The sequence below is a fragment of the Vanessa tameamea genome, chromosome 28 (genome assembly GCF_037043105.1).
Source record: "Vanessa tameamea isolate UH-Manoa-2023 chromosome 28, ilVanTame1 primary haplotype, whole genome shotgun sequence".
Taxonomy (NCBI): domain Eukaryota; kingdom Metazoa; phylum Arthropoda; class Insecta; order Lepidoptera; family Nymphalidae; genus Vanessa; species Vanessa tameamea.
Genome location: NC_087336.1, coordinates 3,221,039 through 3,241,278, shown reverse-complemented (window position 1 = coordinate 3,241,278; position 20,240 = coordinate 3,221,039). Strand labels below are relative to the sequence as shown.

Genomic DNA, 20,240 nt, shown 5'->3' with positions numbered 1-20,240 from the left:
CATTTATTAAAAACTAATGAGTTATACTCTTAATATTAATGTTACTGACAGCATGCATATACTCGTACATCAAAAACTAATATTGATTTTTCTGCTGAGCAAAACAGTTGTCAGAATAAACTACTATTTCTAGGTTTTGTATATCATGTATAGATTCCGATTTCTTTTCCAAATACAATTTAATATATGAGCCTATATCATTCGCTCGTCGAAGTCCGTCAATTTCACTCCAAACGAAACATTAACAGTGATCTCTTGCGCGATAACAAGCTGTGAAGTAGTACACATTCAACTCAACTTGGACTTGTAACAGAATATAACATCAGTTTTGCAAATAGGAACAGGCTAAACCAACGTTAAAGAAATCAAAGTTAATTAAATATTCCATAATTTGGGAAAAGTCATAACGTCATTAAACATAATGAAACATTAATTGCAGACAATTTTATAAGACAAAATGTTTGTAATAATTTGAAAAGCGTCATAAAACAAACAGTGACACTTTTGGAATAGCAGTATACAAACAATAATTAATTAATGGTAACAGAAAATTGGCCTTAAACAAAAAATGTCGTTTTATTACTTATGTCAATCCTAAGATTCCCGAAGCATGAGAGTCGAAAGCTGACAGTAAACTTAAAATGACGGTTTAACACTCAAATTGTATTTTATAAACAACGACGCGTACTTATCCGTTTACTGTCGTTGTAGGAATAGACGGAGGAGAGGAGTTCGTTTAGTGTCGATCCGCAACTACTGCTTTCTTGATCAACGGCTGCGAATTAAGACACAAGAATCGAAGCAAAATGTAAATTCCGCTCTCAGCAACTAGATTAAATATAAATTTTCTTAAATTACGTTTAGTGACGGTATTGAAATAAGCGTGCGATATGATGATGCTAGTGGGACAGTCTCTAAAAAATAACATATAAGGATATCATATGATTTTGACCGATTTGGGAAGAGATCCCATTGCTTACCGTATCGTAACACAATCATCTATGAGAATATAATATATTTGATGTATTTGTACTTTCTTGCGTAAAGAGGCCAAGTACGGTAATTAATTGTAAAAATTCTTTCTTAAATTATTAAAAAATCTTTTGTGTTTATTATTATGTTTGTATGAATATCACAATAATATAATTATATTAATTTTATAACTTATCAACATATGAAACATTACGATATTGATGATTAAAGATATCATAATATATCTATAATTTTATTTTAAAATGCAAAACAAACGTAGCAATTTTATAACTTGAAATTTATTCTTAAGCGTACTTTGACCCTAAATAATTCTACGTCTATTTAGAGCAGTGGTTCAGTGGTCCGAACTGATTTGGTCTTGTGGAATATCTGCTTTATTGGAGTTTATAATTAATCACGTGATCGGCATATAAGATTTCCCCGACAGTGTTTACGGATATGTATAAAGCTTCCTCAAATTGCCAGAACTGCGCTACTGCAGCTGAAGGGTAAAAGCTGTTTTTTTTTTAATGAAAATCAAGAGGCTTCCCTGATGGAAAATGATTATCACCACCCATGGACATCTATAGCACCGGGAGTCTTGCGGAGGTGCGTTCCATTGTCTATGGCAGTGGTGATTATATAATATCAGGTGGCAATTGCTCGTCCGCCTACCTGCTCTATAAAAATATACCCAGATATACTTCCTACCTCTACCCTACGAAGCATAAAGGTATGGAAAAACAGATCAGCAGATGGGGAATACACGTATCACATGAAATTCTGCCATATATATAAATATCCAATAAAACAGTGTAAAGGAAATAAAATCCTTAATTTAAATTATTCTCAAATAAGTAAAATATTAAGCTTTATATTAAAAATTTGGTACAGATTATAAAAAAAAAGACAAATAGTTTCTTACAATATATTAGTTCCATTATAAAACGGCTAATCAACGATACAAGCAATAAATAACAAATTTAACAACGCTAATTATTCGACTTCACCTTGATCACAAGTGAGGATTTAAAAAACATATTCTTTATCTGTGACTGTAAAACCTTGGAGTAAAGTTTGTCAATTTAAAAAATGCAGTTTCATGTAACCTCTTTCATGAATATTATTGTCTTTACATCTTAATAATATGCAGTAATTGGAATCATAAAAAAAGTTAAGTGTCATTCATCATTCGTGGACAAATTTAAACAACGTCGTTTTCAAGGCCCCTAACTGCCCATGTCCAAACAATTCAACAATTTTAATTAATTCTGCCATTCACAGCGATATACTCTTCAACTCTTATATAATTATCACTTATCGTTCGATAAATAATGTGTATGTTAACATCGTACAAAACGTGTTATCATCTGATTTTTATATGAGATTATTATAATGTAAAAATTGTTAAATAATGAAAAAATTGAGTGAAAGTGTGATAATAATTTAACAAGTTGAAAAATGTATACATTTGTTTTTTTTTTTTTTTTTGTAGGTTGCAGTATAGCAGAAGTCCAATTTAATCAAATAAAAATATGTATATTTTATTGTAACTAGCGTGGTACGCAAAAAGTTTAAAGAAAGCTTATAACGCAGTTAAAGGGCCGATAGGTACCATGTTCAATTTTAATGAGACACAGAAACATTTAGAGTGAATTGCTTAAATTATACATTTAAAAAAGAGCGGGAAAAGTGACGTTTCGCTATACATAGACATTTCATATGTCAACTTTTCATATTAAAAAAAAATGCTTAAGCGAAGGACTATAATATGGCGACAAAACAAACTGATCGCAATTGATGCTATAAAGTCTAAACATATAATATTCCTCTAAAGTCTGTAAATCAAATGTATCAAACAATCCAAAGCCGGCTCAATGCAGTTGTTAAATCTTTTTCAATAATTAACAGAGAATTTGCATCGTTATATTAATATATTTTAATGTCTGGTCATCAACAAAATAACATTACTTGTCACCAGTCATTGCATTTTGTTGATCTTAAACAGCAATTGTCAGCAAATCGTATATGTAAATTAAAATGTTTTAAATATTAGTCAAATGCTAAATTATTTTGATTATTTTTAACAATATTTAAAATGATTCAGTGCACAATAAATATATGCGATGTAGCTATATTGCAACATAATCTATCATCTATAGACATTAAGAATACATCAAAAAGATTTTAAAAAAATGCTATTAGTATGAGTGATTAAAAGATGAAGCTGCGGCTAGATCTTTGAATACTAAAAAAACAAATAAAATCCTAACATAACTTTAAGACAAAAAAAAAACGTAAACAATAATGACCTTAACGATAATGTGATGAAAAGCAATAAGTAACCAATTCTATGTTTATTTTGTTTAAAACAATTCATATAAGGAATGTCTGGACTACATATAAATTTATAATCCTTTAAAAAGATTGTATGAAATGCCTTTTTATCCAATTGACTAGAAAAGGTTTTGAAGTAAACAATGTTATTTAAATATTAGTAGCTTTATCAAAAACATAATAATACATTGTTATAGAACGGAACGGAATTGCATTTAATGGAAAATATCATGACTAAAAATTGAAAATGGTGAAAATTGTACCATGTTTAAAAAAATACTTACTGTAATAACAATTAAATTTTAATAGGAACAAAAATTTCAGTTACATGCAAATATTACTTTAAATTGTCTATATTGAATTTACACTGACATATTATGTTCGTACTGATTAATTGAATTCAACTATGCCAAAGAGCAAATGGACCAACTGACGATAAGTGGTCACCACCGCAAATAGACAAATGCACCGCCAACAATAAGTACAAGGATATAGCCTTTAGCTTCACAGTTTTCACTGAGAGTATTAGTTTATTGAATACATAAGTCTTATATATTTTTTGCGGCTTTGACATAACTGAGCTCAATTATTTTCACAACGAAAAATATTTAATTAAAAAAATATATTAATATTTTGTTTAAATAAAATTTTAACGTTGATATTGAACGATATGAAGCGAATACTGTTTGAATAAGATAATATAAGTATTTAGATCAAACGCATATGGTAATACCATATATAAATATATGAAAGTGTAAATTCGTTCCAACAATAAGCAAAGTAAATCGGATTAATTACATTGATCTATAAATTAAAAATTTGAGATAGAGCAGGCAAAGCAAAGGACAAGCAAAAAAATTGCGAGAACTACTAATATAATACGTTCAAATATTAGCGGGAAAAGTGACGTTACGCGTTATGACGTTTCATGTGTCAATTTAAAAAAAAACACTAATTTCTTTACCATTAAAATTACATTTAGAACAATTACCACAACGGAGAATTATTGCATTGCAGATTTTTGTTTTCTACAAACATTGGGAAAGAATCTTCAAAAATAATTTAAAAAAAATCATAGAATTATATTACTTTGTCTAAAGAAAAGCGAACTTAATTCTGAGATGTCATATAGAAGAAAAAAAAAACAAATTAAGTATCGAGCCTAAGAAGCCGTAGGTATTAAGCCTAATTCTACAACTAGGAAGATTCATAATAACTTAAAATTATTTTATTAAATTAGTATGTAGCTAAAACGCAGCATTTATCCGACTAGTGTAAAATTACCTTTATATTTTTAGTCAAACTATGGAATAAGTTATGACGCATGCAATCAATACGTATTTTGGAAGAGAAATTACCTAAGACAGACATGCCTTACAATATATTAAAAAATATATATATTGTAAGTTATTGCAATAAGCCTGTCTGCAAATCACATATTACAGAGGAAAAATATGAGAACCCGATTGTATAAACGATTTAAAAAAAAAACAATTTCAATTAAAAACTTTTCTTGCTAACTTTTATAATTGACTGTAACATCTATTATATTAACTTTAATAATGAGTATATATTTTGTAAGATTTATAAAAACTATGACTATGTCCTATATTATAGTTTTATAACAATATTTTATGTATTATTAAGATGACGATAGAATTTTTTTAAAATCAGACAGCTTATAAATTTGCATATAATATTTATATAAATGGCAACATCAAATATTTATATCATTGTCAAAGGCAAAATAATCGGTGTCCGTTTATACTATAACATTATAAACTTGCCTATATTTAATTTTGCCATGTAAAATATATAAGTTGTCAGACTTTAATAAAAGTATACTTTGAATTTGATACATAATTGCTGCGTTTTAAAATAAATAATGAGTTTATATCATGTGAACATCGGTTATATAAATTAAACGACCTCTTCAAAACCTTTACCACAAAAACTCCCTTGACCCTCCCTCAAAAAACATCTTTTAAACACATAAATATATATAGATCATAAAAAAACATCTCTCGTGTAGTACCTTACTATGATTTTACTTTAAAAAAAAAATGAATATGATAACGTGATACATAAAATGACATATATTTAATCTGTAGTCGAACCTCAAAAAAGTATTTAATGCGTTACGTTTTCACTACAGATTGCTTATATTATGAACACCATATTTTAAAGCGAGTTGTAAGCCTTTATTATTATTATTATAAAAAAAAAGTTAAAACTCCTGTTAATAAACGTTTAGCGATATACTTGTATATAATTGTCATATTCGAAACATCCAAATCCAGTATGAAAGGGACAGATAATATTGCTATTACGCGATATTCCTATAGAGATCACTTTTTTTTTTAAACAAAATTACAAAGGTTCTAAACATTTTTTTAGTTTGGATATTATAAATGATTCTAGCGCAAAGTTAATTTTACTTACTTAACTGCTTTCATAAATTTTCTGTATTCATAAGACCAACATCATACGGCGCTTTATTAAAAACAAATTAACATTTTCAGCCGAGTTAAATCGATTGTTCGTAACTATTAATTATCAGCAGACATTTATTATAATTAAATAATTAACAATGCAATAATTCGTTCAGTCTTCTTTTTTCTCCGTTTCGGATTTCGCCTCTACCTCCATTGGTGAGGGGGGGCGATCCGGTTCGCCTTCTGAAAGAATATTGATGTTTTAATTATTATTATATGGATTTATAGAGTTAGGATTTTAGTACAAAATTAAAACCATTCATTTGAAGCGTGAGTAGGGTAAATAATAAATATATGCCTTCAAATTTAAAAATTCGCTGACTACCTTAAATGAGTTAAGGTTATTCGCTAAGGGATCGTTCAAATATTACGTACGTTACGGTGTGTTACATTGGGGGGCTCTAAAGTCTTAAAACTTGCGTTACGTAATGCTTGAACGCTCCGTAATCAATAAAATGGTAAATAATAAATAAAATAAACACATGCGAGGGAAAATAGGTATATAATATAATATTAATACATTAAAAATAGATATAAACGAAAACGTTGGAAATAATAGCTTTTATAACTACGACATAAATGTATAAATTTTAAACATTTATTTAGTTCTTATATTTATCAATAGATGTCGTGTTTCATTTTATTAGTTCTCCTGAATCACGCTATCCTTTGTCAAAGGAAATAATATTAGATTAGTAATACAAATTCATAAGCTTATGAGTTGTGTTTCATTCATGGCCCTTCGAGCCGGATGTGCTCATTTTTAAAAAAAAATTATGTATATGTATATAGTTTAACAGCCGAGATGGCCCAGTGGTTAGAACGCGTGCATCTTAACCGATGATTTCGGGTTCAAACCCAGGCAGGCACCACTGAATTTTCATGTGCTTAATTTGTGTTTATAATTCATCTCGTGCTCGGCGGTGAAGGAAAACATCGTGAGGAAACCTGCATGTGTATAATTTCAACGAAATTCTGCCACATGTGTATTCCACCAACCCGCATTGGAGCAGCGTGGTGGAATATGCTCCATACCTTCTCCTCAACGGGAGAGGAGGCCTTAGCCCAGCAGTGGGAAATTTACAGGCTGATTATGTTATATGTATATAGTTTACATCTTCAATTATTATTTTTTAAAAGCCTACTTTTGAGTCATTACGACAACACCAGCAACTTTTACATTGCTCTTGACGCTGGAATTTTAAAACCTACCTCCAACCTTCGTAGTATCATTACTATTTTTCTCATCTTCGCTGTCACTTGAGCTGGCTATCGAAGAGTCGTCGCCACTACCTGCGAATAGAAAAATTGTATTTATTATTAAACTAGCTATGCCTCGTGGCATTACACGCAATATAAAATTAATTTCCAATTCACTCGTTGGCTCTGCGCTGGACCGCCTGGGTATCCAGTCACCGCAAAACAGAAGTACTTAGTACTGATGTTTTCCGGTTTGAGCGGTGAGTGAGCTAGTAAACTGTTTTGTAGCTGCCACTGTTAGTATGGTACTCTCTAAGGCGGTAATTCATTTTTTGTGTAGCTACACTGCTGTGCAGACATTTTATTATTATTATTATAAAATAGTGATTTATTTTTCTTTATTATTTTTTTTTGTAACAGCGTGTGTAAGAAATGAAGTTATTTCAATATTCAATCTCAATTTACAAGCACAAGGGGCATAACAGCTCAGCCCCCATGTTCGATGGCGCATTGACGGTGTTAGGGTTGGATCATATTTACTACAGTGCGTACGTCAACGGCCATGCCGAGTATATATTTTACAAAAATGAGTACATAATGAACACAAAGTTATATTTATTTCGAAAACAGTGTTCCCGAGAGACTCTTTGTTGGCATTTATGACGTTTTGAGAATAAACCTGAAGCAGGGCACCGACCGAGGAGGCGGGGAGCGGCGCGGGGGGGCGCGGGCAGCGCGCGCGCGGGCGACAGCAGCGGCGCGGCGGGGCGCTGCTTGCGCGCCGCGTTCAGCTGCCCGCAGTACGCGCACACGTACGACACGTACTCGAATTCCTCCGCCATCGCCATCCCTGCGCACACACGGCGCACGTCACAAGATAAGTAGCGCCACGTGTAGTGGATACATGAAAGATTCCCGGGACTAACGTTTGTTATAAAAGTTATGGTGATGAGAAATACATTAACGGAGTCTGGCCCCGTGCACAGGGGTTAGTGCTCACATATGGGTGCAAATGCCATCCCTCACCTTCACGATGGGAAGGCAATCCGACACAAGGAGAGACTTGAGACGTAGGACCAACGGCTTCCAAAACACAGGAATATAAACAGTGGCGACTTCCAAGCCTCAAAATGTTGCTAAGATTGCCTCGAGAAATCCTCCTCGGCATTAGTAGCCTTGCCGCTAAACACTACCAACGAGGCAGTCAGGAGTTGCAAGATTGTTACATTCTATTTACAAGCCATCCCATAAACTCCAATACTATATATTTTAACAATAATTTTCGCCCGCGGGTTTGACCGTGTTAGAACGGTCGTAGATTTTAGGTATAAAAATAGTCTATTTCCTTCCATGGGTTTCAAGCTTCATATAAAACCTCATCTAATTCCTACCGACAGATACCTACATTTCCATTTATAATAATATAGATAATTTTTTAGATTAAATTTTAGGGGAAATAACATTAAGTTGAATTTATAGTACATGTCAGAAGTCAAACATCAGGACATAACATACCATTGTGTGAGAAACAAGAAGTACAGATAAGGGCCATGCGATGATTCGGTCCGTCTTTTAGCAGATAGTCGACCACTTTATCTAGAGCAGAGCGGTGACTATCCGGCAACGGTCTCGGCAGCTGGTCCGACTGGAAAAAAAAAGTTACTTTATTACATTTTCAAAATTTCACACGAAAACGACACAAAATTTAAAGTTAATATTTAAAAAAAGAATGAGGTGTGTTGTACATCCGGTTGGAACGAAGTTAAAAGTAATATACATATAACATGTATTAAATAAAAGACAATACAATAAATCAACAGAGTTTGATAATAATCAAATGATAAGAAATAAAATTGTCGTTACAAATTACATATAAACAACAAAAAATAAGTTCAAATAATACTTTACGAAACCACCTAAAATAAAAAAAAGGGAAAAAACAGAGGGGAAAGATCGTATTGGGCATAACGTATTTTACTTACGTGACGATTTCTGCCTGTATGACATTTCAAGCAGTTAGTTAATTTATATGAAATTAAAAATTGAAATAAACTCACCCTGAGCCGCGGTCCCTTGTACAGAGCCGTCGGTGCGTTGACGGGAACTAAATTAAGATTATTATTCGTTATGGGCGTCGAGTTCTGTATCGCTAATCTCGGTCGTATTTGTACTGGCGTCGCTGAAAAGAAACATTTGAAGTTCAACCGCTTGTTCCAATTTTAAAATTTCAATTATTGTCTATGAATCATCGTCAACTATCCCTCCTATATACAGACTATACAAAAATGTTACTTTAATAATATAAATAACAAATATTGTCGTGTGTTATATTTTTGGTATGTCATGTCTGAATGTTTGTCCAGAGCTTATTTTAAAAACTAATAAAAAAATATATTACAATAATATTAATATTCTGAAGTACAATTAAACCTTTAATTATTTAAATCAATGAAGCCTATCAAAAGTTTGCTTAAACTTTATATATTTAAATGTAACGCTATTTTAAGTAGATAATATTCTGGGATTTATTTAAAGAAGCTTTGTTTTGATTACGTTGTTATTATTATTGATATTCCATCTAGAACACAAATTTAACGTGGAAACGTCTAATGATTAAATTTTTAAAATATAAATTTACTTTTTTTTAAAGTTATAAATATAAGAATGATATCTGAATTATATTTTAGACATCGACATCTCCCCCAAAAAGGATGCATAGACGAACAACCAACGAACTTCTCTGAACGAAAAGATTATTTAAATACAGATGCTTAGAGAACAATATTTAAAAAAAAACTGTCTCTTTTTCCCAATCTCTCACAAAATTTTGTTCAAAAACTAGATCGATTCGAATAAAACTCTGCGTGTTGATATCGTACCTACATACCAAAAAATATATTTTAAAAGAATTTAATTTAAATATATATTAAAACGAGCATCAAAAAACTCTTATTAGGTTCCGACAACGATCTTTACTGAGAACATCCATGATGTTACTTCTATTTATAGTATCTGTGCATTTATAGATAATTTTAAATTACATATTTAATAGTTGTTTTATATCCAATATATAAAACGTACAAAAATAAACTGCTAGTCGGGACTTTCCCGTTCAACATTCATTACATTACAGTAGTTCATATTGCTTTGTAAAGGAGTATTGCCTTTATATAAAATCTAAGTAGCTCTGTTATCGATATAATACCCTTCAAATTATATTTTTAGCAGCATACAGTGATCGATTTAAAGGGCAATTCCCTAAGTGATACAGCTTCCTGTTCAACTTTGAATATTTAAATTTGTTTTTAATTTTTTTTATTTTTTATGTTTTAATGTATGTTTGTCTGTGGCCTATTTTATTATATGCTAAAATGTAGTTTTTTTTTATAATAGAACTTTACTTGTTTAGCCAGATTTTAAAATATAATATTTTAGCAACTTTTTTTTAAATATTCTGTTAATGTATAAATGTTTAGGAAAAGGTATTTAAATGAAGAACAATTTTAAAAAATCGTATAAATATTATGTAATTCAAATTGTTTACAATTTAACAAGTATATATATATATTTACTTCTATATAATAATAAATATTTCTAGGTAGCCTAATAGCACAATTATTTATATATACTTAGATGTAGTTTTTCACGTTGAATGTGAAAATATTGATATTCATTGGTAAAGTCAGATGAACGGAACTATTTGACAGTAAATTGATCAGCGGTCGGATTAATGAGAGTTAACTATCTCATGTTAGGAACGACAATGACATAGAGTTGATACAACCATGAAATAAATTATTGTTTTATGAATTAATCTTACATATCGGTATAGATATGTTCATTCATGAGAACACGCAGCTGCACGTTAAAATATCTGCGCGCGTCTTGCGTGAGTAGGATTTATTCCTAAAATATTATGGATCTAAAGTGGGGATTTGATTTAAATATTGTTTTTATAGAGTTATAAAACCCAGCATATCCAATTTAAATTTACTTCTAAAGCTGACAACCATGCAGTCATTTCCTATGTAAACCATACATTTTTATTTAAAATACAAAAACTGTAGTCTGTATTCCTTTTTCAATTGGAATAGACTACAGTATTTTTAATTTTTTTTCGCCGGTTCTTCTCATGTCAGGGTGTTTCCTTTTCCGAACCGATGGTAGTGTTTAATTTGACTATCAATAAGTAAGTGTAATTCTTCTATATTTTTAATAAAGGAATTTGAGTTTGAGTTTGATATCATTCGTGGTTGTAGCAACTCTAGATATGTCTGCAAGCCAACTATGAGTTAATAGTCCTACCTACTATGTTTACTGATCATAGCAAAATAATATCAATATAATCGCTTTATTTTATATGACTTAATATGTACTTATTATTTATTCCTTAAAGTAAGATATAATTATCTTAAAGTAAATTTTGTTGTTAACATATTTGTTAACATTTCGCAAATAAATGACTAAATATAAAAGTTTTTTTTTTTTTTTATAAGAAATATATATTAATATATTTCTTATTTTGATATGGCAACTATATTTGTTTTATATTATTAATAATACTAAAAATATTATAATGATGTAAAATTTTTCATTATTAAATAATAATCACAGGCCTAATTTTTTTTTAATTATTTACATACAATTTTAAAGTTAACATTACAATTGAGAATATATATAAATCTCACAAACCATTATACATAATGTATGGTATTTTTATTTTTTATCTGTACTTCCGGCTTGATACCCAGACATTCCGCAGACATTTTTAATTTTGCCGTTTCTTAAATTCAAATCATTTGTAAAAAATACATTGGTAAAGAAGGCATATTATTCGATACAAGATTATATAGATGATAAAAATGCGTGGAGTTAATGCTTGCTGACTTCCAGGCAGGATATATAACATACATATAAAATTGTATTTAACTAACATGTATTTTTAGATGTTGAAAAAGAGTAACTACTGAATTTCTTGCCGGTTTTTCTTGGTAGAATCTACATTCTGGACCGGTGGTAGCTTTACTTTAAATATTTTGTTAAATGACGATTCAAAAGTGCTTGTATAAGCCTACTTGAATAAAGTATATTTTGATTTAATTTGATTTGATTTGATACCACATCATACTTTACATTAAAACTCAATATTTGGAATGAAATGAAGATTTTACTTTGATTTTATTTTAATTTTTCCAAAAAAAATTCATATCAATGTGATATATTTAATTTAATGTTTCCTTTAGGGAATGGCAGTATACAGCCTAACTGTCAAGTCAAAAAATTGTTCAACAATAAAAAAAAATGTATATATTTGGACAGATTCGTTCCAGTATATTTAATTCTATTTTTAAAATATACTAATTGCTATTTGAGACATATAAAATTCGTTATACACCTCTATTACATTGTAATAAGGTCGAAATTCAAACGATATTTTGATAACCGTAATATTTTGGACTAAATATATAATCAACTAATCTATTTCTACCTGGTGGGGTTCTAGTCGTGTTACTGGAGGCATTGAATGATGTAAACGGCTTGCTTGCTTTAGACTGCTCCTCTGGTCCTCCGTATTTATCCAAGATCTCCTTTGCAACCTGCAATGGATAACGTTTATTATATTGTGTAATTAAATCTAAAGAAAATCTTCAGTAGCGGTCAGAAACCTATCTCGTCTAACGAAGGACGCGGTTCGAATTACCATTCGTAATAAACGTAAGCTGATGCTAAAAATTCGCTTCAATTATTCCAAAATTGCTTTGACTGTGTACTTAACTAATCTTTGCTAGACGATCCCACGGACAGAATCGTGTACTCATTAGAAAATTAAAATCTTCAATAAACACGCTACAAATTTGAATAATTTTACTACGAACTCTAAATATGTAACGTCGATCTAATGTGAAGTCGCGATTCGGTCTGATTGTTACGACTAAAATTGTTTTAAAACATAATTCTATAAAACACTTAATATCAAACTATGGAATGATTAATCTAAAACCTATTCGTTTATTTAATTTGATTTTATCAGGAAGCCGAATGTACATTAATAGCACTAGCTATGATAAAATCTTAATTAAAAATAATGATTATCATGATTATCATTGTGAACACTCACAGGCTGTACTCAACATGCAGTTTATATAATAATTGTATTTGCAAGTTGTTCAGTTTAGGGAATCATAACCAAATAGAAATGTATTCATTGCACAATCTATACATACAATAAAATTGGAGTGTCTGTTTGTAATATTAAAATAACCGCGTTTCACTAAATGCATATGTACAAACGTATACACGGTACATATACCCTAAATAACATTTTTTTACAATTTTTGTCTGTCTGTTTGTTCCGACTAATCTCTGGAACGGCTGGACCGATTTTAACACGACTTTCACTGGCAGATAGCCGACATAGTAAGGAGTAACTTAGGCTACTATTATTTTAGAATTATATGTAAAACAATAATAAAGACACGCTTTTTTATTAAATTCAAACGCGCACGAAGTCGCGGGCACAGCTAATTACAAATAATACACGAACTTTTCCTAACCTTTTCAACTTAAAGGTCTTAAAGGGGCCTACGGTACACCGTCGGCCCCACAACATTGCCCCTTCCAGATAGTTATGTACAAATTAAATTATCTAATTCTAATAGGATGGCCGGTTAACTTTTCGCGATACAACGATTCCAGAATCAATGCCACTATTCGATGAGATCACGTACAGTTACTATTGTTTTTTTTAATTTTAATTACAAATATATCATATTATGAGGTTATTATCGTTATGGCCCAGTGGCTAGAACGCGTGCATCTTAACCGATGATTTCGGGTTCAAACCCAGGCAGGCACCACTGAACTTTCATGTGCTTAATTTGTGTTTATAATTCATCTCGTGCTCGGCGGTGAAGGAAAACATCGTGAGGAAACCTGCATGTGTCTAATTTCAACGAAATTCTGCCACATGTGTATTTCACCAACCCGCATTGGAGCAGCGTGGTGGAATATGCTCCATACCTTCTCCTCAACCGGAGAGGAGGCCTTAGTCCAGCAGTGGGAAATTTACAGGCTGATTATGTATCGTTGAATAATTAACGTGGATCCGTTGGTTTCTCAATTCTATTCTCATGATATTTGTATGCCCATCTAATCCGATATTATTATGAGAGAGTTTGGATCGATGTTTGTTTCCGATGATCACGATAGTACGAATGAACGTATCTGAATGTAATTTGGCGCAGAGGTTAGCACATAGATTTCTAGAAATAATCACACGCCGGTCAACTAGTTACTGTTAACTATTAACTAATATACCGTCTTTAAAAAATTTGCAATTATCGCCCTCCAACATTCAAAATATTCACAGAAGAGATCCCTAGTGTCTGATCACTGAGTCCTCACGTGGGTTTACTGTTTCTTCTTTGAGACTTAGCGTTCCACAACCCAATCGGTGATGCGGTTAAGGCCAGTAAAAGCAATATACGGTAAATAAATAAAAAAAAAACCCAAACGACCTTGAAGCTTAAGGTTACGTTTAAATATTGCAATATTTGTGTGTCAATCAAATGATATGTAATATTCTCGATACGCATCACTACTTGGCATATTATGTCTAGTTTATTTATTTTAACTAGTAATTCCCGGCGGTTTCAGCCGCGCTGATATAATTGATTATACTTTGAGCCGAGATGGCCCAGTGGTTAGATCATGTGCCACATACCCAGGCATGGGGATTTGCTTGGTTTGTGTCGGCAATTACCTCATTCTCGACGATGAACATTTTTCATGATACGATATAAGATAAAATATTATTTACCTTATACGTCTCCGTGTTCATGACATCTTCTAGAATCTTCTTCTTCTCTTCTCTCATTTTGTTCAATTTCACACGATTCTTGTTAAGCGTCCAATTATAGTACCACGATATCGCCGATCGGAGGAATATCACGCTGTAACAAAAAAATTGTTTTAGAAGAGAAGAAGTTTTGGCACCGTGGAGTGCGTCAATCTTTGGAAGAATCTTGAAGCAAGGACGTCTTTGATCGTGTCGAATTGCCGTCCCATTTATAATTTAGGATATACGAAGTACTTGCGATTGTATTTGCGCAACATACTTGTCCACTGTGAAAACGGCCGGTCTCCGTCGATAATGGCCAACATGTTATTATGACATAAAAATTATTATCGTATATTTGCTGGAAACATTACACATTAGAGTGGCAATTTAAAAAAAAACATGTCCAAACATGTTTCTTCAATGCTGACGTCCAATATAAGAGCGATCGCATCAAAACATCATTGTATCCTTCTAATTAGGAAAAAAATATCCTTATTTAAAATAGAGAGCTGTTATGGGACACCCAGTTGGAACGAATTTGCTTCCGCGTAATTATATTACGTATTAAATAAAAAAAACAATGAAATATATTAACAACGATTGACTATAAATAAATTTCAAGAAATACAAAAGTTTTTCCAAAATCTCTTGTGAATATAATATAATATATAAAAATCGTATATAACAGACAAACACAGAGACAATGGAAAGAGAGGAAAAGGTCACCTAGAGAGGGTAACGATTTTTCCTTACCTAACGATTTCTGCCAGTTCACTCTACTGTAAGCCGCGTACAAGAACTTCGTTCCAAAAAGCTATGGATTGAGCTCCCTTGAACCAAGCGATCGGCCTTATTATCTCAATATACTTACAGAACAGGCAGGATCAATAGCGGCGAAGCGTACAGCAAGGAATGGACCCAGTGCTGGCTTCTCCCAGCGTACATGTAGTAGTAGAGCACCGCGAACAGGACGTATAGGCCCACGGAGTACGCCATGACGTAACCGATGACCCTCTTGTGTGTCTGCTCCTTGTATTGACCATCTTGTTCAATACTTTTGATCTTCGTTTCGAGGGTATCGAGAACTTCTATCGTTGTTTTCTTGCGCTGCAGAAAAAAAATGTTCTTTGAATATTTAAAAAGAAGAATCAATAGCTTTTTTTTTTCATTTCACGCTCGGCGGTGTAGAAAACGGGCACAGATATTATATGAATATTTTATATCGAGGGATTCCAATTAGGTGCTATATGTCTATTGGATAAAATATTTAAATGACTTTAAATACAACACGCGGCCTCGACTAGCTGATCTAACAAGATGGTATTTCGTACGAAAATTCTTTATGAAACGTTATGAGCACTAAAAGAGGATTTATGAAAAAACATCTACAAGTTAATTGGGGATGAAAGTTTGTGACGAAATTCGTTATTTCTGATGATAGAAATATGAATCGATATTTAGGGTTAGGGTCATTTAGGATAAACATAACTAAAATTGTTTTTAACTTAGTTTAGGCATCTGTTTATAAGGGAAAGACCAACGTTACAATGTTTTCCGATTGGATACTAAATCGGATACACGTAGTAATAGTATAATTTTGTAGTATTTAATTGGTAGTCGCCCATTGGTCGGAATTCGACCGTAATTCATTGTTACATCGTTGTTTGGCGGGAGTATAGTTGAACACTGATTTCTCCTTCTTCATTAATTTGAAATTCGAAGGTGGGAGACACAACATAACGAATTACCCCCCAAACCACATTAATAAGTTTAATCATCAACTATTTGACTTTATTTGACAAAAAAAAAGATCTAAATATTCGTGTCTTATGTCAAATTACTTTTTTGTCCCATTTGATGTCGAAACACTTGGCCCTTGGAGTAGTGGTGCAAAAGGCTTCATCAAAAGTGTAACACCTCGCCTTATTACCTCCACTGGGAGGGCTGGTTCGTTTTAACCCAGAGGATCGGAATTGCGATTCAACGGGGAAATGCTGCTAGCGTTCTTGCCACCATTCCACGCGGTCAAGATTTATACTTAATGTTATCAATTCTTATGTTAAGCGTCTACTTATATAATAATTAATTTATAAAAGTTAAAAAAAAATATTTTACTAAAATTTATATTTTACTGTCACGAAAAATAATGAGAAAAAAAATTTCATCCAGACTAGATGACCCCGACGTGATTTGAACACGCAACCTTCTGATCTGGAGTCAGACGCGCTACCGTTGCGCCACGGAGTCGATGTTGGTTTCGATGAAATGTCTCATAGGTATCATAAATTCTATAACTTTTGAGAAAACAAAGTGTTATTTTCGTGAAAACGCCAATCAATACAAAATGCTCAAGCTCATCAATGTATTGTAAAATTGTAATTTGTGTTTAGATATGTATTGTTGTGGAGTTTTCTTGTACTTAACTGCACGTTTGGCAGTTTAAGGGTAAAGTTTGATCGAGCCAAAAAATTGTCTTAATTTTTTAAATCATATTTTATGTACAAAAAAAAAAAAAACGAGACAGGAGAAGAAAATTAAAATTACATTATTTAAAGTAAAAATATGCTTTTTTTTTCAGACATTCATTCATACCGTGTACAATGTACTTACTATTTACGTACACACAATCATATTCGATCATTTGGTTGTAGGGCTATATGAAAGGCCGTTTGGGTAGATACGGTGGTATCTACCTAAACGGCCTTCATCGTAATATTCTATCGCCAAACATCAACACTTAATATTGTTGTATTCCGGTGTAAAGATCGAGTGAGCAAGTGTACCTTCAGGCACAGGAGCCAGACATAACATAGTTCCCAGGTTGGTGGCGAATTTGTAACACGAGGAATGATTTATATTTCTTATAGTACCAATATCTACGGGTAGCGGTAATCACTCACCATCAGGTGACTTATGGTGGTGGCGACCACTCTCTAATGTATTTAAAAAAAACAGTGACGTGGATCAACCGGTTGATACGCTGCGTTATATATCGTGTATTAAAGAACAGATAAAATGAAATAGATTAACGTATAAGAATAAATTCCCGTGTGAATTTAAACAACAAAATATAAGTTTAAATAATAGTATACAAAATCGCATACAAAAGAAAGAGACAGAGAGAGAAAGAAAGAGAAAAGGAAGGTCGCCTGTAGAGGCACTCTACTGGAGACCGCGATCGCTTTGTTCCAAGAAAATAATCATGCAACAATCGTTCAAAAATCATGAAACTATCATGATTAATTTTTATATTAGGAAAATTTTAATACGCAACACTAGTAACATTCAAGATTTTTTTAAATCAATAAACATTTTTTTTTAATTTTTATTCTTAAATTAATCTCTCTATTGATGAAAGCCGCATTAAAATCCGTCGCGTAGTTTAAGAGATCTCCGCACAGACGGCGGGGAGCGTCTTTTGTTTTATACTATATAGATATTACTGTTGCATTCGAAACCTCTATCAAAATTAATCTCGAATTGTATTTTTTAACATTTCATCCGAAAGTAAAACCATTAGACCGTGTCAAAGTACGTTTCCGATTCGGTTGTATCTTATTACGTCGTGATACGGTTCAAATTACGGTGGTTTTTACGTAACATACTTTCAAAGCGTCGCATTTCAAGAGGTAGGTTTGAAAGTAAATTTCTAACGCTATAGCAATGATCAAGACGTTTAGAACTTTCATGTTCGAATAAATAATCACGGTTTCGGAACATCGTTATGATTTATTTCGTTTATATGTGTAACGTCATTCCTTGGATATTGGTCTAGCTTGCTTTTAAGGTAGATTTTCATACGTTACATACAGGACGAGATGAATTATAAATACAAATGAAGCATATGTACAGCTCAGTGGTGCTCGCCCGGGTTTAAGTCCAGAAACTTCAGTTAAGATTAAAGTTCTCTAACCACTGGACCATATGGGCTTCAAGGCATTAATTTGCAACGGGGCTTAAGGCCTCATCTCCTTTCAAAAAATAAGGCACAATAAATTGACCTTGTAGGTCACACGTTGGTCGTGAGGTGTTAGGAATAAAAAAGTAGCCAATGTCCTTTCTTGGGGTTGAAGCTTGCTTCATAAGTTTCATCAAATTCGATACAGTCGTTTGGCCGTCAAAGAGCAACAGACAGGCTGATTTACTTTCTCATTTATAATATTAGTATAGAATTATAAATTATTATAGTTAATCGATTTATTTGTCAAACGAGTATTCATCCTTATCGAGATCAATAATGTACCAATTTTACAATGATCAGAAGTTTTAAATAAATATTTATAATATATTATTAATATACGTAAAAAAATAAAAATGTGACACATGCAGTACTGTAAGGTTTATGTACTCGTGTGTAGTACGTACGCTTAATTTGATATTGAATTGATTTAATAACAAAAACAAAAATACAATATCTAAGAGTCTACAAAACCAAGTAAAATATTCAGAACATAATTTTCATCTAATTTCGTGAAATAAATAAAAAATGCATAAAAATACCCTATCTTGTATCGATTCTTAATTTAAAATAAATTGTTTTTGTCATTCGAAGTCGAAAACAATTAAAATCGCTTATTTAAATGTGTCTGCTGTCGCTACAATAGTGTGACGTCATAAACGTCATTAACACATTCTCGATTAAAATGAAAAACATTAAATACCGATATATTTTCGAAACAATAAATTACTTTGTGAATCGAAATTGTATTTCCTATTAATAACATATTAACAATTCAAAACCTATGTTCAATAGCCAATTATACATCAATTTAAGTCTTTATGAAGCTCGCTTCTTTGACTTGTAACATAGCATTATAGTCCAGGATCCAGGGTCCATTTTTGCACTTGATTATTATCAAGCTAATATTTCGTGAGTGGCTTCATTTTGATAAGACAACAAAGCCCAACAATTTCTAGCAGGTAGCTAACAGAGGTAGCAAGGATAAAATATGTCGATTGGATGGTTCTCAAAAAAATATTACCAAATGGTTTTTTTTTTATTAAATATCAAAATAATTATTTAAATTATTTGAAAAAATATTTTTCCTCCAAATGTATGGTTTGATCAAGGAGTTCCCCTCCCTCCAAAATGTATCGATAACGAAATCATCAAAAATGATCAATAACCAGCTGATTTTCTTTTTTACTTAGTATATAATATCTATATAATCTATTAGTGACATTGTCCTACAACGTCCTACACGCTCAAAAGTAACTTAACTGTATTTTTTTTCTTTTAAATTATACTAACAAAATAATTGTATCATTATGACGATTTCCTTCTGAACAATTTCGGTCACGCCGGCAAATGTCAAGGGAGATTAGATAACCGCACAGGAGATATTGTAGCGCACGGGTGCACTCTCTATGTCTTCGCTCCCATTATACGATAGGAC

The 20,240-nt window shown here is 31.9% G+C and overlaps 1 protein-coding gene and 1 non-coding gene across 3 annotated transcripts in view; both read right to left on the bottom strand.

The window, feature by feature from the left end:
* Positions 1–1,886: 1,886 nt before the first annotated feature.
* The window catches only part of LOC113391878 (endoplasmic reticulum junction formation protein lunapark-B), a 28,310-nt gene continuing 9,956 nt past the window's right edge, over positions 1,887–20,240 (bottom strand). Inside the window, exons 3-10 of one of the 2 annotated variants that reach the window (XM_026628002.2) lie at positions 15,716–15,951; positions 14,824–14,956; positions 12,493–12,601; positions 9,062–9,183; positions 8,520–8,649; positions 7,702–7,854; positions 7,017–7,097; positions 1,887–5,987 (exon numbers count right to left, since the gene is read on the bottom strand). In XM_026628002.2, the coding sequence (XP_026483787.2) occupies positions 5,914–5,987; positions 7,017–7,097; positions 7,702–7,854; positions 8,520–8,649; positions 9,062–9,183; positions 12,493–12,601; positions 14,824–14,956; positions 15,716–15,951 (1,038 nt within the window). In that variant the 3' untranslated portion in view covers positions 1,887–5,913. The remainder of the gene's footprint in view (positions 5,988–7,016; positions 7,098–7,701; positions 7,855–8,519; positions 8,650–9,061; positions 9,184–12,492; positions 12,602–14,823; positions 14,957–15,715; positions 15,952–20,240) is intronic. The other variant, XM_064219430.1, reaches the window with a different exon arrangement.
* On the bottom strand, positions 17,020–17,091 carry Trnaw-cca (transfer RNA tryptophan (anticodon CCA)). Its single transcript has one exon. It is a non-coding gene; the product is annotated as a tRNA-Trp (tRNA).